Source organism: Cetorhinus maximus, chromosome 3 (genome assembly GCF_964194155.1).
Source record: "Cetorhinus maximus chromosome 3, sCetMax3.hap1.1, whole genome shotgun sequence".
NCBI lineage: Eukaryota > Metazoa > Chordata > Chondrichthyes > Lamniformes > Cetorhinidae > Cetorhinus > Cetorhinus maximus.
In genome coordinates, this window is record NC_135881.1 from 91,474,389 (window position 1) to 91,499,981 (window position 25,593).

Consider the following 25,593-nt stretch of genomic DNA (forward strand, 5'->3'; position numbering starts at 1 on the left):
GGTGAGGGTTGTTAATGTGAGAGCACACCCTTTACTACCAATATATGTATATGATTTGGACTACAAATCAAACCATTAAATTTTACTGATGACGTAAAAGCAGTGGTCATTGCAAATAATGACTATAAAAGATTTCAAGAAAGCCATGTTAGCCAGCTTAGCCAGCTTAGCAGAATGCGCACACATGGTAGATGAGACAAGGTGAATAAGTGAGATGCAATACATTGTGGGAGAAAAATCAAGGAATTGGGGTTTATATTTAATAGAAAGACACTGAAGAATATGGATGAACAAGGATGAATTGGGGTTCAAATATTTAATGTGTCACATGTTAGATAAAAGTAATTAACACCAACTGCTTTTGGGTTTTATAAATAATAGTATTAAGTACAAACTGATCACGTAAAACGTACAGTATAGCTGAGCTTGCTCCCACCCCATTTAATTTAACCCTCATTCCTGGAACCATTCTTGTAAATCTTTTCTTGTATCCCCTCTAAAATCTTATTCCTATAGAAATTCATTACTGTTGAAGATTTCTTTAACAGGCAAATCAACCAGAGCAAACAGGCATCTAGCTGAAACCATTTTTTTAAGACACTGAGCTCAGGATTGCAAGATAAAAATTGAAGCTGAAGAAAGGAATGAATCACTTGAGATTGCTCCTGTTTTGTAATAATGACAGGGTTTGTATAATACAGCTGACACATTTCAAGACAAATACCGACAAAAATAACACATTCCAGCATATCAGTGTATTTTTTTAGCTCACAAAACACCTCAGGTAAAATTTATTTTCTACATGTATTGAAATCTCAAATGTTTGCATGAAGAATTTTTCACGTTGCCAGGTTATTTTCCATTTGTCACTTACAACGTGATCTAACCAGCAAGCGCTCTTCCCCTCCCCTCTCCACAGAGCAACCATTCCCTGTGACACCCTGGTTCATTCTTCCCAGTCCCAAATTTAGCTACCAATTTTCCTGACACCTTCCCATGCAACTGCTGGAAATGCTGCATCTATTCATTCACCTCATCCCACACCACTCTTCAATCATGCAAAACCGTAAACTGTGCACCAAAATTCGCAAATAGATAAGAACTAAGTACCCCCCCCCCCCCACCCATCGCAGCCAGTGTCAGATTTCACCTTGCGTAGTACAAAAAAACCCCTTCACTTTCAATATTCCCGCTGTTATTCTACATTAGTCATTTTTCTGGTGTTAATTTGCAGATATGTTGATACAACTGCTCTGTAAAGGCATCTGTAGAGAAGGTTTGAAGCACTCGATTTCTTCCAGCTTCTCCCATTTTTGCCTGTAAATCGGGAACCTTGACAAGATTTTCCATGGCTTCAGCGAAAGAACTGGGTGACGGCTGCCGAAGAAAGCCGGTGACTTGGTCGACCACCGACTCGAGGGGTCCGCCTGAGTTGACGGCGATGACCGGCCGCCGGCTGTACATGGCCTCCAGGGGGACGATGCCGAAATGCTCGTTGCTGGGAGTGTACAAGACGCAGCTACTCCGGCGGAGGAGGGAGACTTTCTGCTGGTCTGAGAAGGAGCGGATGAAGGTCACCCTGTCGGCCAGCTGCAGGGTGCTCGCCATCTCCTGCAGCTCCCGGTAATGCTCGACATTTTCCGGCAGCCGTTGGTCGTAGCCCCCGGCCAGGACCAGGTGAACCCGCTGCCAGTCCGCCTGGGTTAACCTGGCCCGGAGGGAGTGCAGCGCCTCCAGGGCCAGGCCCAGGTTCTTCTTCCTCTCGAAGCGGTTGATGGAGAGGAAGACCAGGTCCCGGCCGGGGGGCAGCGGCGGCTCCTCCTCCTGGTCACCGGCCGCCGGCTCCGTGTCCAAGGCGGAGAAGTTGAGGGACGGGTAGAGGATCTCGGGCTCCAGCCGGGACAGGGAGCGGAAAGTCTGCTTGAAGACTCCGGCCGTGAACTTGCTGTTGACCAGCACCAGGTCGGCCAGGCCTGTAGTGTATTCCTCCAGCTGGTCGATAGGGAGGCGGTAGAGCCGCTTACAGAGTGTGGGTCTCCCGGTCAGTAACTGGTCGGGGAAGTGGCAGTAGAAGAGAACCCGCTTGACTCTCCGGCACAACCTGAGCACGGGGATGCAGGCCGACACCTGGTCGCAGAAAACCACATCGAACTCGGCGCCGCTGAGAAAGACCAGGTAAAAGGCCACGTACAGCATCCGCAGGTAGGCGCACAGGGCCGAGCAGCGGCCCAGCAAAGTGCGGGGCAGCCAGTCCCCCACACAGTGGACACCGAGCGCCGGCCGCCGGCACTCCGAGAAGCAGTGCGCAGGATCAAAGTGAGCGGTCCAGATCTGCACCCGGCAACCGCGCCTGCGCAGTGCCAGCGCCGCGTCCACCACCAGCCGCTCGGCACCGCCGATCCCTAAGTCCGGGTGCAGGAACACCACGTTCACCATAGTCTCTCTCTCTCTCTCTCCCACCACCAAGGCTCAGGCCGCTCCCCGGGTCAACCGTCTCCCGGTATCAGTCTCCGGATACCCGGCCCACCGCCGCGTCATCACGAATTCAGGCTGTCCTCAGCGAAGCCTGAATGCAGAAAAAAAGCCCCCTTATCTAGTGAATGGTTGATTATCAGCTTAAGGGCCAGAAAGTTACAAATGTAAGCGGCGCGGTTTTTTTTCTTTATATATGTTGATATTCATTTGACCGTATCTTGTTGGGTTTTTTTGTCAGGCGGTGTAAGGGCGCCAACTCAGTGGAAGGGGTCCTGAGTTGTGTGTCGTGGCCACATTAAGAGAGCAGCGGCTCGAGCGGAGCGGACCTTGGGGGCTTGAGTGAAACGGAGTGTGCGGCGTCAACATGGTAATGACCCACTGTCTCCGGTGTTTCATCGCACGAGCATCTCTAGGGAGACGTTCCATCTCTGGGTCAGAGTTCCAAGAGAGGTCAACGCGAAGTTGGGTTGGGGGATACAGCTTAGAGACAGACACAGAGCAGCGGAGCCTGGCAGCCTCACGCCTCACCAAGGCCTTCATTCATCCTCTGACCGCCGTAAACTCAATCTTTCAGCTGCATTGCCTCCCTACCAGGAGGAAGTGACTTTTGTCCCCAATCTCATTTATTATGTATGCTCTAACAGTAGCTTTTCAATTTGTTTACTTGAACCCATCAAAAGGTTTCTGGCTCACGACGCCACGTCAGCAGTAATCAAAACCCAGATTCCTTTAAATAAGTCATTTGTCTGCAGTAGTGTATTCTGCAGTGGGAATTTTTTATTGAAATAGACTCTAAATGAAAAGGGCTTACAGCGTATGAAATATAGCGTAGTACATTGGTATAAACGTGTGAGTGGTTTGGGTTATTATTCTCAGATTTTCGAATTCAGCAAATGCAATTTTGTTTCTAATACCTTATCACAGTGGCAATTCTCTGCCTTTGTTATCTTCACATTAGGGCTATGGAAATAAAATGTTTGATAGAGCAAAGATTGATGAGAGGGGGAACATTCTGAATCTTATTTTGTGCTTCATAACTTGCATGTGCGATAGAATCCCAAGTTTGTTAATGAGTTAGAAGATTTTATGAAAGCATACAGGGGAGAGACATATCCGTGTGTTATATGTACCTGTTTTATAACATTGAGTATTTGAAGCCCACTGTAGTCACAAAATCTTGACTGATACTTCAGGGCAGTACTGAAGAAGTGTTACATTATTGGGCATGTCCTCTTTGAAATATTGAAGCCCCATATGCTTGTTTAAAATTTCTGGAGGTAAAACTTGTCTATTTGTTTGCCTGGGAAAGAGAATGATGATGGTTCTGATGAAAGGTCATTGACCTGAAACATTTAGCCCTATTTCTCTCCCCATTGATGCTGCCAGACTTGCTGAATATTTTCGGCATTTTCTGTTGTTATTAATGGCAGCTAGTGGACATGTTCCATGCATACATCTTGACACTAACCAACACACTCACATAAATATGACACCATCTCCACAGTAATCCCTTTAACTAATTCAATGGGTTTGGGAATTTTGACCGTGGAAACTATGGGGATTCAGAGTAGCAATGAAGAATAGATCACTATACTTTATGGTGATGATAGTTGCCTCCTTTCAATTTACTGGGCTGTTTTCCTTTGAAACCCAAGATCAAGAAACTATTTTATTCATCACTGCTGTACAGATACCATGTTTGTAATCTAATGCACAAATTCACTGTACTACTTGGAAACAAAATGATAAATACCAATTAGTACTTTGGTTGAGCACTTCTATCTACTCTATTGGTAAGTTGTGCTTTATACTTTGGATCTCTGTAAATGTTGTGTGGAAAAAGCATTTTATTTTCTCAGTGCCAACATTTTGTTTTGCTCCTTTCAGCCTGGACCTGCTGCAAGTGCAACAAATGTCGGTGCCTCTAGCCGATCGCCCAGCAAGGCTGTAGCACCCCGGGCTGCTGGTGGTGGATCCACAGTGAGGCAGAGGTAAATAATTTGGGACAGGTACAACATCAGAATGATGCAGTACATTTGGACTGGCATTTGTTCTCAGTAATATCCAACATGACAGTGGATTGCAAGTTGGATACAGTTAGATCTTCATATATGATAATTTGATTACTATTGGTAATATTGCTTGGATTGTTCTTAGTAACTAACAACTACTCACTTCTCTAAGCAAGCCAATGCCAACAAAAGACGGCTTTAAAAAACCTTTTGAAGGTCAAGAGTTATGTTTGAGATAAGCATGTAAAAAATAATCTCCATAGTCTCCTGCACTTGGAATATGGTACATTTCTCCCACTAATTTATTTTCATGCAAATGTGAGCAATTAAAGAATTTGTAAGTGTGAGTATTGTAAAGTGGTTTAATTCCATGCTAGTAACTTAATTGTTTTAATGATATTGATTTCATTTTCTAAGTTGGGATTTCAATTAGGCTTTTACAAGCCAAAATTAGTGACAAAATATTAACTATGTAACAACAGAAAAGTGTGGGAACTAATACAAGTAGAATCTGTGGCAAAAGGAAAAGATTTAATGTTTTGGGTATAACTCCTCATAGGACCCATGTACTTTTAGTATTTGTTTTGAATAAACGTTATTGTAGTGGGCAATTGCTATTTCCTCTCATGGCATTGAAATGTAGGGGTTATTAAAATTAAGAATATATTTGATGGCAATGAGGAATATGTTTTTTATTAGTTGAGTGAAATGTGTAGGCCAAATGCTTTTATATATGAAAATATTGAGGTCCTTGATTACATAAGGAATAAGATGATTGTTTGACATGGTGACAAGCCACACAGAGCAGAAGATCAGTGGTTTGAGTCTTGGGCTGTGCAGAGTTAAGGAGTTCAGTAGTTGGAGCAGTCCAGTTTGGTGTACTAGAGAAGGGGGTTAAAAACCAGGGGCTTGGTTCATGATTGTGACTATAATGGAAATTGTGCATGTAGATGTTTGATGAGGAAAAGGTTGCTTTTGATTATGATGCCTTCCATAATCTGCTGACACAGTATAACTATGCCTCATTCTGAAGAATGGATACTTGTGCTACTTGATGAAGGTTTATTGGTACCTGTTGAACTGCATAAAGAACCATTAACTTTAGGAGAAACAAAAGAAGTTACATTTTTGCATTCTTGTCATTTAGGAAGCAGTTGCTATGTTGAAATTTGTAGTTTGTACAAAGCATATTTCAGGTCTTTAGGGCTGGTGGTTGGACACAGCAGTGTGCCCTGATCTTATTACAGTTATATGACTGGCAAGTTGTTCGGTAGACTGATTACCAGATTCTGGAAGAATTGGTGAATTGTGACAAATATGTAGGGCTTTGTTTACTGAAGTGTTATACAATTGTAACTAAATACATTACTGTTTGACAATTAGTAATCTGAATAGCTAACTCAATTCTTTAATAGATGAGTGTGAACATTAATATGTTGTGTTAAAGTATTTGGTTTTGAGGAAAATCAATTTATATAACATATTCACTTGTAGAGTGTGATACTGTGAAATGGAGAAAATGTTGACACATCAAGAAATGCTGGTATTGTTTATTTAAAAGTACTGCATTTTATTGGAATGCTAAAGTTGTGTAGGTTGGGATATTTAATAAATAGTGTCATAGAATTTACAGCACGGAAAGAGGCCCTTCAGCCCATTGTGTCCACATCGGTCACCAAGTCCCTATCTACTCTAATCCCATTATCCAGCACTTGGCCTGTAGCCTTTTATGCTATGGCATTTCAAATGTTCATCCAAATGATTCTTAAATGTTGTGAGGGTTCCCACCTCTGCCACCCTTTCAGTCAGTGAGTTCCAAATGCCCCCCCACCCTCTGGGTGAAAAAAAATTTCCTCAATCCCCTCTAAACTTCCTTCCCCTTACCTTAAGTCTATGCTCCCTGGTTATTGATCCCTACACTAAGGGGAAAAGTATCTTCATATCTTCGCCCCTCGTACTTTTGTATACCTCAATCAGGTCCCCCCTCAGCCCTCTCTGCTCTAAGGAAAACAACCTTAGCCTATCCAGTCTCTCTTCATAGCTGAAACGCTCTAGCCCAGGCAACATCCTGGTGAATCTCCTCTGTACCTTCTCTAGTGCAATCACATCCTTCCTACAGTGTGGTGACCAGAACTGCACACAGTGCTCCAGCTGTGGCCCAACTAACGTTTTATACAGTTATTATTACAATTAGTTAAAATACACATTGCAAAATCAAGTTTTAGAACCCATTAAATATTTTGCACATCTTTTCATGGTTCCCTGCCCCTCGGAAAAATTAAAAATGTGGACTTGAATTTGCTTTGCTAATTTTGGTGAAAGATTCCACTTAAGTAAACTGTGGTGTAAAGTATGGGGAAAAAAATGCTAATTGGTGATTCATGTTTCTAAGCACAGATTGGAGCAAAAGAGGCTAGTGAGAAAATATCTAAACTTTGCATATTACAAGTCATTAATATCAAACTATTGTAGCACTCTGAAGTACTGTAAAATTGAAAGTGGTTATTTTACTTTAACTCAACCTTGCAATTAATTAACTTAATGAGGGGGAAAACAGGGATTGTCAACAGTGAGAGAAATAAATGGAGCATGATGATTGTCTGTTCATTTTTTCGTATAGATACTTAGAGGCACACACATATATATTATATGACATATAGATTTCTATAGATATAGTTTTTTGATAGCAGATGCTTTATTTTCAACTCTTACCAAATGAATTCATTTTAGTCAGTTGTGCATTGCTAGTGATTTAAATATTAATGCATCTTGCTGCCATGTTAACCCTAGCAATGCTGTCTTGTTAGTGGATGTTTGCCACTCCTAAATGTACTAGTTAGAGGAGTGCTTCTAATGGAAGGCTGTATAGCTAGTTGGTGATCCACTTAGATGGCCATGATGACCATGAAACCATTGCCGATTGTCGTTAAAAACCCATCTGGTTCACTAATGCCCTTCAGGGAAGGAAATTTGCTGTCCTTACCTGGTCTGGCCTACATGTGACTCCAGACCCACAGCAATGTGGTTGACTCTTAAAAGCCCTCTGAGCAAGAGCAATTAGGGATGAACAATAAATGCTGGCCTAGCCAGCGATGCCCACATCCCATGAGTGAATAAAAAAACAGGGGACACAGCGGGCCAACTATAAACTCTATAGATAAAAGCAAAGAACTGCGGATGCTGGAAATCCAAAACAAAAACAAAAATAGCTGGAAAAACTCAGCAGGTCTGGCAGCATCTGCGGAGAGGAGCACAGTTAGTGTTTCGAGTCTGAATGACCCTTCAACAGAACTAAGTTTTAAAAAAAAAACTGAAGGGTCATTCGGATTCGAAACGTTAACTGTGCTTCTCTCCGCAGATGCTGCCAGACCTGCTGAGTTTTTCCAGGTATTTTAGTTTTTGTTATAAACTCAATAACAAGTCCATCAATGCTAGATAGCTAATTTTTTGTGGGTTTAGGAATTTCTGAGCTGGTGCTTGCTGTCATTGGGTCAGTGCCTAGGTCTGTGTTGACACAGAAATTCTGTTGATATAAATATTATTTGATTGCTCCTGTTCTATTGCAAAGATACAACTGGTGGCGTGCACTTCCTCATGATACACTCAAACTGGTTGGGTAAAAATAAAATGCTGGGCATCTGTTAGCTTTTGATGTCCCTATGTACAGTTGCCTGACCTTTTCCAATTAAATTGAAGATGAACCTGTCTGTATCTTGGGTGTTTTAAACTTCAATGCTTCCCTGTCAGTACATATGAACATACAAAGTGGAACAGGAGTAGTCCATGCAGCCCTTCCACCCAGATCCATAATTCAATAAGGCCATGGCTGATCTAATTGTGGCCTCAATGCCACTTTCCTATCTATACCACAATACCCGTTGATTCTCTTGTTGGTCAAGAATCCATCTGCCACTGCCTTAAAGATATTCAATGACCCTGCCTCCACTGCTTTCTGAGGAAGAGAGCTCCACGGGCTCTCGACCCTCTGAGAGAAAAAAAATTCTCCTTGTCTCCTCTTAAATGGAAGTCCCCTTATTTTTAAACTCTGTCCTCTAGTTCTCCCACAAGGGAAAACATCCTGTCAGCATCCATTCTGTCAAGTCCCCTCATGATCTTTATATGTTTGAATGGGATCACCTCTCATTCTTATAAACTCCAGTGGATTCAGGCCCAACCTGACCAACCTTTCCTCATAAGATAACCCACTCACCCCAGGAATCAGTTGAGTGAACCTCCTTTGAACTACTTCTAATGCAGTTATGTCCTTTCTTAAATAAACAGACCAAAATTGTACATAGTACTCTTGATGTGATCTCACCAATGCCCTGTACAACTAGCCAAACATCCCTAGTTTATATTCCATTCCTCTTGCAATAGCCAATAAGATTCCATTTGCCTTCCTAATCACTTGCTGCACTTTCATACTAACTTTTTGTGTACCAGGGAACCCAGATCCCTCTGTGCCTCAGAGTTCTGCAATCTGTCTTAATTTAGATAATGCTGCTTTTCTATTCTTCCTGCCAAAGTGAACAAGTTCACATTTACCCATATTATACTCCATTTGTCAAATATTTGCCTAATCACTTAAACTATCTATATCTCTTTGCAGACTCCTTACATCCTCTTACCAAGTTACTTTCTTAATTATCTTTGTGTCATCAGCAAATTTAGCAGCTATACATTTGGTCTTTATCCAAATCATTAATATAGATTGTAAATAGTTGAGACCCCAGCACTGATCCCTTTGGCACTCCACCTCATTACATTCTGCCAGCCTGAAAATGACCCATTTATGCCTACTCTGTTTCCAGTTAGCTCACCAATCCTCTATCCTTGCTAATATGTTACTCCCTACACCATGAGCTCTTATTATGAATAACATTTGATGTGGCACATTGTCAGATGTCTCCTGGAAATCTAATACACCACATCTACTGGTTCCTCTTTATCCACGATGCTTATTACTTCCTCAAAGAATTCTAATAAATTATTTGAACCTGATTTCCTGTTCATAAAACCATGCAGACTCTACCTGATTGCATTGAGAGTTCCTAACCTCCTTAATAAAAGATTCCAGCATTTTCCCTGTTACAGACGTTAAACTACCTGGCCTGTAGTTTCCTGCTTTCTGTCTCCTCCTTTTCTTGAATGGTGGAGTACATTCACTATTTTCCAATCTGATGGGACCTTTCCAGAATCTAGGGAATTTTGGAAAATTAAAATCAATGTATCTACTATCTCAGCAGCCGCTTCTTTTAAGACCCTAGGATGAACTTCAGTTCCTGGAGACTTGTCAGCTTTTAGTTATGATAATTTTCTCAGTACCCGTTCTCTGGCGATTGTAATTGTTTTAAGTTCCTCCCTGCCTTTCACCTCTTGATTCATCATTATTTCTGGGATGTTTATTTATATCCCAGAAAGATATATATATATATATATATATATATATAGAGAATACAGCCGCAAATTTTCTATTCAATTCACCCTCCATTTCCTTATTTCCCATTATTAATTCCCAGACTCTCTCTCTAGGGGACCAACGCTCACCTTGGTTACTCTTTTCCTTTTTAAATACCTGTAGAAACTCTTGCTATCTGTATTTATATTTCTAGCCAGCTTACTCTTGTACTCTGATTTCTCCCTCATTATTCTTTTAGTCATTCTTTGCTGTTTTTTATATTCTGTCCAATCTTCTGACCTATTAACCTTTGTGGAATTGTATTCCTTTTCTTTCAATTTGATGCTGCCTTTAACTTTCTTAGTTAGGCACACAGGTGTGTCCTTCCCCTAGAGTCTTTCTTTCTCATTGGGATATATCTTTGCTGAGTGTTATGAAATATCTCCTTAAATTTGTGCAGCTGCATCTCTACTGACCTATCCCTGAACCTAATTGCCCAGTTCACTTTAGTCGGCTCTGCCTTCATACCCTCATAATTGGCCTTTTTTAAGTTTAAAACACCAGTCTTAGACCTACTCTTCTCTCCCTCAAACAATTGTGGTAATAGTTTTGAATGATGGCCCTAATCTGTCTGTGGACTCAATAAATGAGGTCTCAAAATATCTCATATCTAGTGGCAGATTGCACCAGATAGATATTGCTACCTAATATTGCTCTTGAGAGATGGATGTTCATGTCCAGATATTGGACTCTCTTGCACTAACCAGACCACATTCTACTGTTGCGTGCAAGAAGGCAAATTATTCCCTCATATTCCCCATAACCATTGACTCCCTTGTTGATCAAAAATCTAACTAACTCACCTTTGAATATCTTCAATAACCCAGCCTCCACTGCTTGCTGGAAAAAGGAATTCCAAACATTAACAATCCTCTGAGAGATTAAATTCCCCCAATCTCCATTTTATATGGAAGGCCCCTTATTTTTTTAAACTGTGCCCCCTAGAACAAGAAGAAATACTCTCCCAGCATCTACCCTCAGAATCTTATCTGTTTCAATAAGATCACCTCTCATTTTTCTAAACCCCAATTAGTATAAGGCCAGCCTACTCAATCTTTCCTCATAAGACAATCCCTTCATCCCAGGAATTAGCCTAGTGAACCTTCCCTCAACTGTTTCCATTGCAAGTAAATCCCTCCTTAAATAAGAAGGCCAAAATTATACACTGTACTCCAGGTGTGATCTCACCAATGCCCTGTACAGTTGTAACAAGATTTCCCTACTTTTATACTCCATCCCCTTGCAATAAAGGCCAACATTCCTAATTACTTGCTGTACCTGCATGCTAACATTTTGTGATTGATGCCCAGATTCCTCTGTACCACAGCATTCTGCAGTCTCTCTCCATTTAAAATATATTCTACTTTTCTATTCTTCCTACCAAACTGGATAACTTCACATTTTCCCGCATTATATTTCTTCTGCCAATTTTTGCCCACTCACGTAACCTGTCTATATCTCTTTGCAGATTCTTCGTATCCTCCTCGCAACTTGCTTTCTTACTTTGTATCATCAGCTAATTTGGCTACAGTACAGTCTGTCCCTTCATCTAGGTCATTAATACATTTTGTAAATAGTTGAGGGCCCAACACTGATTCCTGTGACACTCCTGAAAATGACCCATTTATCCCAACTTTCTGTTTCCTGTTGGTTAGCCAATCCTCTAACCATGCTAATCTCTCACCCCCAACACCATGAGCACCTTGTGCGGTAATCTTTTATGTGGCACCTTATCGAATGCCTTTATGAAATCCAAATATACAACATCTATTGGTTCCCTATATACACCCTGCTTATTACATCCTCAAAGACCTCTAATAAATACGTCAAACACAATTTCCCTATCACAAGATCATGTTGACTCTGCTTGATTATATTATGATTTTCTAAATGTCCTGCTACTACCTTCTTAATAATGGATTCTAGCATTTTCCCTAAGATAGATGTTAGACTAATTGCCCTATCGTTTCCTGCTTTCTTTCTCCCACCTTTCTTGATTAGAGGTATTACATTTGCGGTTTTCCAATCTGCTAGGATCTTTTCAGACTCGAGGGAATTTTGGAAGATTACAACCAATGCATCCTCTATCTCTGCAGCTGCTTCTTTTAAGACTCTAGGATGCAGACTATCAGGTCCTGGGGACTTCAAATAGGAATTGAACTGTGTCCATATATAAAGTGAACCTGAGACGACTTTCCATTACTATGCACTGAATTTACACTGTTTATATTGGAGGATCACACAACAGACACAGCTGTGTCAGAAATGGCCGAGAGTTATAATACCCCAAGGTTGGAGGGCTTTATTACATACTATGGGCCGATTTATGTAATCTAATGTTTTGACTTGTAACCAGAAATCAGTATTTGTTTCATTCAACTTTGAATAGATATTTTGATTTAAAAATGTGTGGAACAAGGTTTAACCAGATCAAAATGTGTTTTTTTTGTTAATTATTCTTGTTGCCTTATTTTGACATTGAATTATCTACAAGCCAAGATCAACATTCCTCACCTCACAGAAAAATGTCTGTTTTGCTACAAAATTAATGAACTGCAGCCTTGAAATGTAAATTTTTGACAATGCAATGTTAACAGCAATGAAAAAAGCAGCAGCCAATCACAAAGTACAATACTAATGGTCCTTTAACACTTCTCAAGCAGCTCACTAGTCACTTAACCATTGTAAATATTTAAACTTGTTAGTCCATCCATAGAATGAACTATTTGTGGTTAAAACGGCTAAACATCAACAAAGCAAAACATGACTTAATGATAAGACCCTATAATCAATGGACGGTCTCCAAATATGTAAAGATGATTCAAAAGTGTAGTAATACAAAAGTAGGATATCATTAATGCTGTAAAATATTATTACACAACATGCACAAATCTGTTGCGAAAAATCTACATGTGCCAGTGAAATATTGGCAATATAATAGCAAGTAATATTTTAGTGAGAAAAATAGCAAGGTTAGGCAAGTGACATTAGAGATGGGATGGAGAATATACTGCAGGAAGGAATATGCCTGTGAAAATCACTGTCACCCTGTCTCAGTCCTTATTGCTCATTTGCTAACAGAATAATGGTGGACCTACTGAACTTTATACAACTCACTCCATGAGGAAGTTTCACTGGATTTGTTTGGGAGGAACAGCCTAAAAGGCATTTGGAACATGGGAGATTTGAGAGGAGTGTAGAACTAATGGTGGGAGGGATCGAACAAATTCAAGAGTTTCGGAAGAGAATTCTGGAGAGTATAATCATGAAAGCTGAAGGCTGTACCATTGATGGAGGACTTGTGGGCTGGTGGTAGGGATGGGGCTGTTTCACAGTAGGCTAGGCAGGAACTGTATTGTTCATGGAGAAATGTAGTTTTCAGAAAATAAGATAGCAGGAATGTGGAGTTAAGACCACAATCAGATCAGCCATGATCTTATCAAATGACGGAACAGGCTCTAGGGGCCAAATGGCCGCCTACTACTGCTGCTAATTCATCTGATCTAATAAAAAGGCCAAAGAGCTTCTGAAAACTTTCACTCCAGCTTATCCTTTCTCAATTTGGTGCAGAATGTGAACACTGTTCTACAGTTTGTATTGAACTCTAGAAATGTGAAGCTGGCTTTCATCTTTTTGCTCTTTTATTCATCCACTTAGAAACTTAGTCTCTCAAACCTCATTCCACCCTAGGCCCTTTCCCCTCCTCCACAGTCTGCCTTGACTGCTGACTGAGGTGGGAGGTGATGCAACACTTGATATAGCAGCAACACCATCAATACTGCTCTTAACCACTAGAAGGTGCTTGAGTGTCTTGGTGATGACTTGGCCTCCTATTTTCCTTATTTTTTATACTTTTCCCCCTCTTTCCTTCCAAAAACTAGATGCTTGGCTAGTGTGTGGGAGTTCAGTAGACTGATCAAATCTGTGCACTCCATTGTGTTGTGCTGCAAAGAAGAGCATTGCGCTTTCTGTAACTGTCTTCAGTGTGATAATTGATCATAAATTTTGCACCATGTAACTATTCCAATATACAAATAGATAGAAATTGGGCTTCATTTTTTTTATAACTTGTTGATCTAAAGCCCTCACGTTAGAATGTTAAATAAACACTGAACTCCAGATGACATTAATACAATCAGACTGCGTCTTTATCTGGTGAACCTTGAATAAGGATTTTGTCATTGAATCGCAGTAGATGGTGTAGAGGTAGTATATTGCTATAAGATTAGTTTAGATTCAAAGAACTCTTGGAATGCCTGTCACTTTACCGGGAGTGTCACATTGTGTCTGCTGAGTTCTTTTTTGCATTCTTCTTCCAATGTTGGCTGAAACCCACGTAGCCAAATCAATTAATGCAGGTGTATTTTGGCATGCTATTCATGGAAATTTTACATGCTGGATAATTGCATGCTGCTTTAGACAGAGTTCAAATATTTTGTATTCTACGTGTGTTTAAGTCAATGCACTTGCAGTCGTTCCTGGTGTAAATTACTGAACAGAAACAAATCCCGATGTAAGTGATTGTTAGAGAACTGAGATGAGTCCCAGGAGGTTGATTCTTACAAAGTACTGCAGGGTTTTAGAGATGGTGCTTCATTTGTCATTGGTGACATCGGTCATGCTGGGACAGCTGGTATTTGTTAGCTGGGAGGTGGAAAGCCCTTCCTAGAGTCTCTGCCCAATCTGTTAATTCATTTCGGATGCCAGGCTATGAATAACACACTAAACCTTCTTTAAGCCTATGGATGTTAGACTCGGTGGGCACTTCAGGAAGGCACAAACCTACCCCTAGATTGAGGGGGCTGCAGTGGAAATGGGGTGGTTTAAGTTTGTTTTGGTCGAATGTGAATGGTTTGCTGTACAGTGTAGTTTATGGGGAGCCCCTGATCCCCATTCCCAGCCATAAGCACTACTTGGAGGCTAGGGACAAGATCACATTGATTTTGATCTGTGTGACCCAAAAGTAGGGCAATGATTTCAACCAAGAGGACCACCAGACCTAGGTAGGGCCTAGTAGGGCCTTCCCCTCCACATGGTCCCCAGCCCTAATGAACTTCTGGAGACTAGCCAACACTGGCTGCCCGTGACCCCCATTACTCCCAGAATAAACAGTCACAGAAACCTGGATCTGTCAATGTCATTCTTCTGAAAGTATCATACAATCAAAATGTACAATGGCTGCCACACCATGTGTTTGTGAAAATATACAGTTTTATAAAATGTGTGAATCTGCCTAGTTGAGAATTCAAGTTTAAAAACGGTTTAAAAAAATCCAAATCGAAGCATAGATTCTCCTGTATTAAGAATATTTTCTAAATAGGACAACTGAAGAGTGTTTTCAAGGCGGTAACCTCTGCAATAAGAATATTGTTATAAACCATGAGAGCACTGAAGCCTTCAATTAAAATATTGCCTTGTATATATGCCCAGTACTCAGTGGTCAATTTCCTAGGTCTTAAATTGCGTAATATTGTTGATACACTACCTCATTTTTGTCTGAAAAAATCAATAAATTTCTGTCCCTAATGTCTTCATGTAGTTTAAATACTGTTGTAAAATAGCAAACTTGTCAATCAATCTTCCCATAAATTTTTATTTTTCAATGTGCAACTGTGTTTTAATGAGTGTATTTGGGTAGCATCCCCACTCAGTTCCTTTGTGTATTTTTAATCTCCATTTTTTAGTTAACCTCACCTAATACTTGCAGTTGAGTGCTGGCCTGATGGACTGCAGCTCCCCAATGTCCCCTATTTGGTGAGAGGGAATGAAAGCTCCCCAGATACGTGTCTCTTCTCTCCTTTCCTCCCTGTACCCTGAATGTGAGAACATTGCTGCTCAGCATTGCCATCTGTTTTTTTGTCTTTGCAAATGTTTAACTTTAAACTAATAGACTTGAACTTTTATATCAAATCTCTGTTAAAATACTGTTTTGAGTACAGCTTTATTTTTCACCCAGAAACAAGAAGTACATTTTAGTGAAATAATATTCATGAATAGTGTTTAATATTTTCAATGGTACATTTTGGGTTTAAAGAAAGAAGCAAACAAAAAAAAAAGTGTTTGTGAAGATGAGGATTCTGGAAGACCCAGTTTTTAAAAAAATCCATTGTTTACTGTCAGAAATGATTTTAATTGAACTTGTCAAAATCTTGGCTGGAAGTAGATTTCTGCTAACCAAAGACTGTCCCTGATTGCAGTGCCTGTTTAGGGGTTTATAGTATAATGTGTAGCTAATGTCTGTTTTCCTTTTACCCCTCTCTGACAGGAAAGCTACTAGCAGTGCAGTGAGCCGTGCTGGGCGAACCACTTCAACAGGCACTGGGGGTATGTGGCGATTCTACACAGAGGATTCTCCTGGGCTTAAAGTGTAAGTATTTCTATGAACTTTGAATTACAGCCTTCATTCTTGTAGCTACCCAAGATTGGATTGTTGTAAAATCAGCTAATGTCTATTATTGATGTCCTAAACCCTGTAACACCCTCTTCATGTTTCACCATCCATTTCATTTTTGTTAGTTTGCTAAATCAAGATAGCTGATTATATCATTGAGTATACTGCCTTCGGATAAATATTGAGCCTGATGGTATGATGGAGCTACATTAATATACGCTGTTGATGCTAAAGATATCCATGTTAATGAGTGAATTTCTGGTGTTGATTCAGATCCCTCACTCTGTTGGATTTGAGCTAATGATGTATTTTACAATAATTCTTCAATTTGTACTGCACGTTTTACCTTTGTGAGAAAAAGAAGTTCCCTCACTTTACTTTTTAAAAAAAAAAAATCATTCTGGAAATGAGCTACTTTTCTAGTAAGTCCGAAATATCTGGCAGTTTGCAATGTTTTAGTGAAAACACCAGAGACAAGTGGTAGTTTTTCTACTGATCAGAATCAAAACAGGGCTTGATCTTTTTGTTCCAAGTGAAGTCAAAGGTCTTTATACTGGGAAGTAGCCAAGATGTGGTTTCATTGGTAATGGTTGCATAAAACTACTTTTGTTTTCTTTTAAATAACTGTGAGAAGATAGTAAAGAGTGTAGCATGTACTGTTAGTAATGATCACTAGCTCTTTATGATAACTCTCTTCCCAACAGATCTACCCTGTGTGCAGATTCTTTTGTTTCCTTTTTTGTGAGGAAGAATTGCTCAAGGTTGCTGTTATTGATCTATGAAGTTTATTCACTTAGTAAAATGCATCATTTGGAAAGTATGGATGATTATATTTGCTTTCTTACATGCAATAGCACTTTACAGCGCACAAGGCGGAGGGAGGGAATTGAAGTTTTTGAGTCCTATTGGATATATTAATGAGATGATGATGCAATATGGTCCTTAGTGAAAGGACTGACTTTTAGATAAAAGCAAAATACTGCGGATGCTGGAAATCTGAAACAAAAACAAAAATAGCTGGAAAAACTCAACAGGTCTGACAGCATCTGCAGAGAGGAAGACAGTTAACCTTTCGAGTCCATATGACTCTTCATCTGAACTAAAGAAAAATAGAAATGAGGTGAAATATAAGTTGTTTGAGGGGGGTGGGACAGGTAGAGCTGGATAGAAGGCCAGTGATAGGTGGAGACAAAGAAGAGATTGCCAAAGATGCCAAGACAAAAGGACAAAGGGGTGTTGACGGTGGTGACATTAGCTAAAGGATGTGCTAATGGGGACATTAAGGGTAGAAAGCAGGACGAGTGAGAGATGGCCTTAGTAGGGGTGGGGTAGGGGGAAGGGATCGAAATAGGTTAAAAGGTGGAGATAAGACAATGGATGGAAATAAATTTTAAAATAATAATAGAAATAGGTGAGAAAAGAAAAATATATTTAAAAAATATATAAAGTATTAGAAAAAAGGGGGATCGGAAAGGGGGTAGGGATGGAGGAGAGAGTTTATGATCTGAAGTTGTTGAACTCAATATTCAGTCCGGAAGGCTGTAAAGTGCCTAATTGGAATATGAGGTGCTGTTCACCCAGTTTGCATTGAGCTTCACTGGAACATTGCAGCAGGCCAAGGACGGACGTGTGGGCATGAGAGCAGGGTGATGTGTTGAAATGGCAAGTGACAGGGAGGTCTGGGTCATGCTTGCGGACAGACCGAAGGTGTTCCACAAAGTGGTCACCCAGTCTGTGTTTGGTCTCTCCAATGTAGAGGAGACTGCATTGGGAGCAACGAATGCAGTAGACTAAATTGAGGGAAGTGCTGCATCACTTGAAAGGAGTGTTTGGGCCCTTGGACGGTGAGGAGGGGGGAAGTAAACGGGCAGGTGTTGCACCTTCTGCGGTTGCATGGGAAGGTGTCGTGGGAGTGGGGTTGAGGTGTAGGGGATGATGGAGGTGTGGGGATGATGGAGGAGTGGACCAGGGTGTCCCAGAGGGAACGGTCTCTACGGAATGCTGACAGGGGGGTGAAGGGAAGATGTATTTGGTGGTGGCATCATTCTGGAGTTGGCGGAAATGGCGGAGGATGATCCTTTGAATGCGGAGGCTAGTGGGGTGATAAGTGAGGACAAGGGGGACCCTTGACTTTTAAATATGTGCTCATAACTGCTCTAGAGTAGCCCTCCAATGGGAGGCTGCAAAGCAAGAGTGCCATAATTAAAATGTAGCAAAGCTCAGACCAAACAAAAATCTGCAGGAGTATTAAACACCAGTACATTGTATACGCATATAAGCCAATTATAGCATTAAACCTTCAACCAAGAATCCACAATACCTAATTATACTATGAGTTTGTAATTGGAATAGAAACAAAAATGTTATAAAATCAGAAAAACATTTTCAGTCTACCCACTCTTTGGCTGTCTACAGTATCTTATGATCTTGCTGTGCAAGTAACCTTGTAGGGTGTTGCATCTGAAGCTGCAAAGGCTGTTCTCTCAAGCTACTAATACTACTTATCACAAAATAATTATGGATGAGGAGAACATTCAGCCTTCTTAGCTCATCCAAATCAGAAAACCTTCAGTCATCCTTATCCAATCGCAGAATCCAGTGGTTCTAGTGATAGCGAGGATTCTACCTACATTATCCAACCTGGAAATCTATTCCATGTATTGATCACTTTTTTTTTAAATGAGTAACAACTTTCTGGCATCTGTCCCAAATTTGTTTTGAATCTGTGACTCCTTGTCCTATTGTTAAGTTACTCTGCATTGAAAGGGCTTGACAGTATAGACGTTGAAAGGTTGTTTCCCCCGGCTGAGGAATTTGGAACACGGGGGCACAGTCTCGGGATAAGGGGCCGATCATTTAGGACTGAGATGAGGAGAAATTTCTTCACTTGGAATATTGTGAATCTTCGGTTGTGGATAGTCCATTGTTGATATTTAAAGCTGAAGTAGACAGATTTTTGGTCTCCTGGGAAATTGAGGGATATGGGAAGTGAGTGGGAAAGTGGAGTTTAACCAAAAGATCAGCTATGATCATACTGAGGGGCCATTTGGTCCACTCCTGCTCCTATTCCTTGTGTTATTATGTTCTGGGAAGAATAAAGCTTCACGGTAAGCCTGCTCTATTTGCACTCCCATTATTTAAAATTAAACCCTAACCTATTGTTCAGTATACAGGAAACAGTTAGTGACTTAATGTGATGTGAAGTGGTGTAGCATTATTCCCCTGGGTAGAATTCTGGAGCTGTTTTAATAAGTTGCTTTAGTTCCCTAGCAGAGTCAGAAAGAGTACAATTTTAAGCTAAGTACCCTGATATCCTCAGGATTGACTGTTTAAACAATCTTTTACTTAAAGAGAGGAAGAAAAACAGCTGTATTTAGTTTTTGCCTTTATTTTCTGTAAAGCAAGAAATCCTAGGATGAGACTTTGCTTTGAAACATTTATCTTGTGACGCTCTGACTTTGCTGAAAAGGAAATATTAAACTACTCTGGTCCTATTTTTGCGATCTTTAACTACTCTTGACTTAACGGTTGCTGGTTTAAATAAAAACAGGAAATGTTGGAAAAACACAGCAGGTTATCTGTAAAGTGCAAAGGCAGGTTTGTGTTTTTCTTTTTACAAATGTTGATCAACCTCTCAGTTTGTCTTTACTTGAATTTTTGGTTTTGTTTTTCCTTTTATATTATCTTTCTCCGATACGTGCTCTCTGAGTAGCTTGTTTTAGGTTTTTATATAGAATAGTATAAGTGTCCCCATTTCACTGCTTTAGCTGAATAGTTTCATAAGTGTTTCTATACAATTTAATCTTTTTCCTGCATTGAATACTTACATGTCACATGTCATTACCAGCTTAAAAGAGCAGATTGTAGTTTCAGGTTTTTGTTATTTTTGAGTGAGACGTTATTGTGGTCAGCACAGGATGACTTGTCCACTTTAATTATTTCCTTGCATCTCTTGTGCAGAAATAGTTTTAAACTAGATGAGCAATTCCTCCTTTACTCTGTGTAAAGCAGTTACTTTGAGCACTGAATATTCTATTGATTTTTGTTGAATGTCTAGTTCTTTGAGATGGTTTAATGTGCTGGGCATATTTAACAGTTAGCTGGTTAGAAGTCCAATCAGTCAAGATCCTGCTTTTAACAGTCTCTTGGCCCCATTGATTAACATAGTGCATTGTTGCAAGTTTACCAAGCTGGATACTAAATGGATATATTATACTGGTTGAATTAATTTATAATTAAATGATCAGCATTGCAGGATTTAAATGTATGCAAAGTAGAGTTGCATAAGCATCCTACATTTTTTAGCTTGACAACTAAATTGCAACATAATTACAAATAAATTGAGTTATTATTTTGCATTTTGAACTTTGTAACCATGCAGCAGGTTATGATTGGGGCAGTAACCTGCTAAATGCAGTCTCCAGTGTTTCAAAGGATGAAAAGTAGGATGCTTTGCAAGCTGAAATTTAGAACACAGTCTTTTTGATGAACAGAAAAAATGACAACTGTCTCTAACTCCCACATTTAGTGACCTTTTAAATTTGGTCTTTTTATCTTTCTTTTAAAAAATTATCTCCTACGTGATGCCTGGCTCAGATTCTCTACAGTGAGATAAGATGCACTACGATAAGCTGAATAAGTCACATCCCACGCCATTTCTTTAAGGAGTTGGGCTACATAGGTGAGAATTCAAGACAATCAAGAAAACTAAATGGCATGTGACCCATCAACTCTTTTAACTGGATAAAATTCAATTTAACTTCTACAGAATCAAACCAAGGCCACTACTGCTGATTTGTACCATAAGATATGACCGTACTTTACACAAAATTTTTCTGACAGTAATGACTGGTAGTGGGTGTATTGTTAATGTATTTATTTATTGGCTCTATTTAACTCTTGACTCAGTTTCACATATGTTATCACAGGTTGGTACTGAGGAGTTAGGTTGGAGGAAAGAAAGCTCTTTGGTAAATATGGCTTTTCTGATTTTATAGTTTAGAAAGGATGGGGAGGAATGGCATACAACCTTACTATCAGATTTTAATTGATTAAATTTCATACAATTTGTTATACTTGAAGTGTATATAGCACCTTTAACATAATAAAGGCACTTCACAGGACCATTATAAAGCAAAATTTGAAATCAAGCCACATTAGGAGAGATCAGGGCATTTGGCCAAAAACTTGGTTAAAGAGGTGATTTTAAGGAGCATCTAAATGAGGAAAGCAAGGTAGAGAGAGGGATCGATTTGGGAAAGGAATTCCAGGGTTTAGGGCCCAGGCAACTGAAGCATGGCCACCTGTGGTGGAGCTCTTAAAATCAGAGATGCTCAAATGGCCAGGGAGGTCTGGGTCATGCTCGGTCTGTCCGCAAGCATGACCCAGACCTCCCTGTCGCTTGCCATTTCAACACTCCACCCTGCTCTCATGCCCACATGTCCGTCCTTTGCCTGCTGCAATGTTCCAGTGAAGCTCAACGCAAACTAGAGGAACAGCACCTCATCTTCCGACTAGACATTTTACAGCCTTCCGGACTAAATATTGAGTTCAACAATTTTAGATCATGAACTCTCTCCTCCATCCCCACCCCCTTTCCGATCCCCCATTTTTCCAATAATTTATATAGATTTTTCTTTTCCCACCTATTTCCATTATTTTTAAATGTATTTCCATCCATTGTTTTATCTCTACCTTTTAGCCTATTTCGATCCCTTCCCCCCCACCCCACCCCCACTAGGGCTATCTGTACCTTGCTCGTCCTGCTTTCTACCCTTAATGTCACCTATTATCACATTCCTTAGATAATATCACCACCTTCAACACCTCTTTGCCCTTTGGTCTATGACATCTTTTGGTTATCACTGGCCCTCTATCCAGCTGTACCTGTCCCATCACCGCCCCCCGCCCCCTTAAACCAGCTTATATTTCACCTTCTTTCTATTTTTCCTTAGTTCTGTTGAAGAGTCATACGGACTCGAAACGTTAACTGTGTTACTCTCCGCAGATGCTGTCACACCTGCTGAGTTTTTCCAGGTATTTTTGTTCGGGGGTTTCTTAACCCTATTGTATGAAACCTAAGCTTCATTGTGTCCCATATTGTGAAATGTGTGCTTTTGTTCATATTCTTTATCGAGGGCTGCTCTGCAGATTACAGGAATGGTACGCTGCAACTTTGTACCTGCTTCATTAGACTTCCTTTCATCAGACTGCATCAGGAATTGGGGTTGTGCCCCATTTCTGTGTAAGGAAAATTGAAGACCTTCTAAAATATATGATCTTCAACAGTAAATCTTTGTGAAACTGATGGGGCAAAATTCATCAGTTATAGGGGGGAAATTAGATGTTGTCCATCGCTTTTTACTTAAATCTTTTTGACTAAAATGAATGAAGGTAGGAGTTTTATCTTGCCTGTTTAGTAAGTCTCATCTGTTTTTAAACATGTGCTTAACTGCCAAATTAATTTTCCTCTTTTAAAGAGTAACAATTTTTGTGTTAATCCTCAAGTCTTGTTCCTTTCCGCACTTTGTCTTTTAAATAATTGGTTAGATAGCATGAGTTGACAATTAGAATAGTGGGTGTTTCTCAGGTATTTTCGCCCATATTTCTTTGAAGGTCAAATAGTACCTTGGATATGTGTGTCAGTGGTAGATGAGCTTATCAGCTTTGACTGTGTTTCAACGTATGTGCACACATTGATCTGAGGCTTTCAATAGTTTGTGTTCGTTTTACACATGGGAAATGAAACAGGAGCTTTATGTCAAAGTCCATTCTTCATCCAATAACTGCAATGAGACAGATGAGTTCAGGATTTTAAGGATTTTTAAAAATCATTTAATGGTCAAGCTGGTGTACGACTGTCTTTATTTTAAGATCCAGAATATTTTTAGTCTCTAACTCTAAATAAAAAAGAAACTTTAATTTGAGTAAATTGCTTGAAAGTAAAAAGCAAACCAATGAATTCCACTTTTTAAACTATTTTTCTTTGGCTGTTTATCCAGAATTTAAGTACACAGGCTATTTGTTTTAAGATGCATGAATTTTTTTTTATATACATTTGCTAATTTCTTTTTTAATAATTGAGTTAACTATCTGAAAGACAAGAATTTCAGAACGTCTCCTGCAAATATGTTTTGCCCAGATCAATAGAGGTAATATTGTGTTGATGATGGTGTGATCTGTTTCACTGCCCTCTGTCCCAGTCCAATTTATGCTGTGTGCAGCATTAATAGCCAATTAGATTGGGTAAATTGGGAATTAGATTTACTAGAAAAGGAGAAAATGGCAGGGCTATGGGGAAGAGTAGGGGATTGGGACTAATTTGCTGGCTCTTTCGCAGGTATAATGAGCTGAATGGTCTCCTGTGCTGTAGAATTTTATGATTCTAGATTCAAGTATTTGATACTTTAGGACAGAAAGTGGCCTTTTTGTGTTTCAAGGCTTAGCATAAAAGTCTTCTGCCTGAGTTGAGCCCCTCACTAGGAGGTAAGGTCAAAGTACATGAATAATAAAAAGGAAACGTGGCTATGCTGTACGCGATATTGCATTTTAGTTTTGTTAAGTTCTAAAACAGAAGCTAGCATGACTTAAAATTGTACTTGACACCCTCAAGTTTGCTGTTGGGATTGTTTCAGTTTTTTAAAGGAAATAATTTCGCTCCATGGAGAACTCTTCTAGATATTAAGACCTGTGCTAGTTCTGAGCTAGTGTGCTACTAGAAATCAGTGAAAGAGGGAGGTTCTGGATTTTCACAATTGACACAATCTCTGTTTAAATTCAATCTCCCCCGTAAACCAATGCAAATCAACTGTGAACAGATTTGCTTTGATTAGAATGTGAACAAGATTTTCTGTTTGTGTCTAAAATTCAGAATATGCAATATTATGGTAACTGTCCTGACTTGGATTATTACATTGTAATCTGCATTTTTTTGATGTTATTAGCCTAAAGCTTGTGTCAAAGCTTGACAATTAAATTGAATAACTGATATGGGCTTTGATGTGTTCTGAGGACTATTGTTCAATGTAGATTAGTACATTTAGCTTTACCTTCACTGGTGGAGGGAGAAGTGAAAACGATGTGAGGAAATTTAGGTTTCCACTCTAAAGTTATAATTGTGGGTGCAAGATTTTTTTCTGACATTCTTCCCTTGGGTTTGAAATCTTTACATATGTTGTATTATCTAACTTTTCTAAATCTATTAAGAACGAGAGATATTCAAAGTGAACAATGGGCAGAATTATGCATACTATCTAACTGTGGATACAGAATTGTGGCTAAGATGAGGAAGTAGAAATAACTCTGCTAGTTTTACCAGCACTGTTGGAGGAAAAGCATAATAAATATCATTGTGTGGGTACACTTGCTGTACCACTAGGTGTCCCTTTTGTTCCTTGTATTACTATCATTGCATTGATATTGAAACTATAAAAGCAAGCAGTGGTGAATGTACTGTTAAATGTGCTTCCATTGATTTTTTTTTACCTTCTCTCCTCAGTGGGCCTGTTCCAGTGCTTGTCATGAGTCTACTGTTCATCGCTTCAGTGTTTATGCTGCACATCTGGGGCAAGTACACCCGCTCATAGACAAGAATTCAGCTTCAACTTAATGCTTTCATTCATCCTGGACCAAATGCCTATTTTTATGGGAACTGAATTCTGACGCATTAAACCTCACCTTTCACTCATGAAGATTCAAGTAAAGATCCTCTCAAAAGGACTGGGTGTAGCAGCTCGATCTGTAGTCCTAATTTTCACGAGAAGTGCTGTCTTTGTGTTGGATTTTGAAATCTTTGAAAGTCTCTTTCCTATATTTGTTTTACCTTTTTTGTAAAACATCTCACTAATGTTCAGCAATAAAAAAAAAAGGTTGTTACTTATTTTCGTGTTGTGTCTTTTCAGTATAAACAAAAAACAATTTTACCAACAAAATTCACTCTACAAATCATTGTATGTGGAGCACTTTGGAATGTTCTGCTAGACATCATAAGGCATGAAAATGCTAATTTTTAACCCTCTATCAATGCAAAATAGTTTAATAATCAGAATGCACCTGCTCTTGCTAAGGTTCCTTTTTAAAAATACTTGAACAAGGTGACACAGTGCGCTAGCTGCTGATCTTTCATCTTTGTGTCCTGGGTTCGAATCTAATCCATCCTGCTGGAGTGAAAAATTTCTCTTGTCTGTTGCCTGTTTTGCTTTGTATGTGGCAGTAAGGAATGCTCTTCTCTGGCTGAGGCATGTTGTTGGGGCATCCTA

General features: G+C 39.8%; 2 protein-coding genes across 3 annotated transcripts; one reads left to right on the top strand and one right to left on the bottom strand.

Moving 5' to 3' along the window:
* Positions 1 to 959: 959 nt before the first annotated feature.
* Positions 960 to 2,537, bottom strand: alg2 (ALG2 alpha-1,3/1,6-mannosyltransferase). Its single transcript, XM_078538675.1, has one exon. The coding sequence runs from the start codon at positions 2,434 to 2,436 to the stop codon at positions 1,210 to 1,212; it is 1,227 nt and encodes a 408-aa protein (XP_078394801.1). The 5' UTR covers positions 2,437 to 2,537; the 3' UTR covers positions 960 to 1,209.
* On the top strand, positions 1,496 to 25,216 carry sec61b (SEC61 translocon subunit beta). Of its 2 annotated transcripts, none has more exons than XM_078538677.1 (5): positions 1,496 to 1,623; positions 2,714 to 2,842; positions 4,363 to 4,466; positions 16,211 to 16,312; positions 24,834 to 25,216. In XM_078538677.1, exons 2-5 carry the CDS (start codon positions 2,840 to 2,842, stop codon positions 24,919 to 24,921), a joined length of 297 nt encoding a protein of 98 aa, XP_078394803.1. In that variant the 5' UTR covers positions 1,496 to 1,623; positions 2,714 to 2,839; the 3' UTR covers positions 24,922 to 25,216. The 2 variants fall into 2 exon arrangements, with proteins under 2 accessions (XP_078394803.1, XP_078394802.1); XM_078538676.1 differs by lacking the exon at positions 1,496 to 1,623 and adding an exon at positions 2,036 to 2,175.
* Positions 25,217 to 25,593: the final 377 nt, after the last annotated feature.

Bases quoted from the DNA above. Each gene is read 5' to 3' on its own strand.
- alg2 (XM_078538675.1), bottom strand. From the start codon at position 2,436: ATGGTGAACGTGGTGTTCCTGCACCCGGACTTAGGGATCGGCGGTGCC.
- sec61b (XM_078538677.1), top strand. The intron at 4,467-16,210 runs GTAAATAATTTG...CCTCTCTGACAG, and splicing joins GGATCCACAGTGAGGCAGAG to GAAAGCTACTAGCAGTGCAG. The intron at 16,313-24,833 runs GTAAGTATTTCT...TTCTCTCCTCAG, and splicing joins GATTCTCCTGGGCTTAAAGT to TGGGCCTGTTCCAGTGCTTG.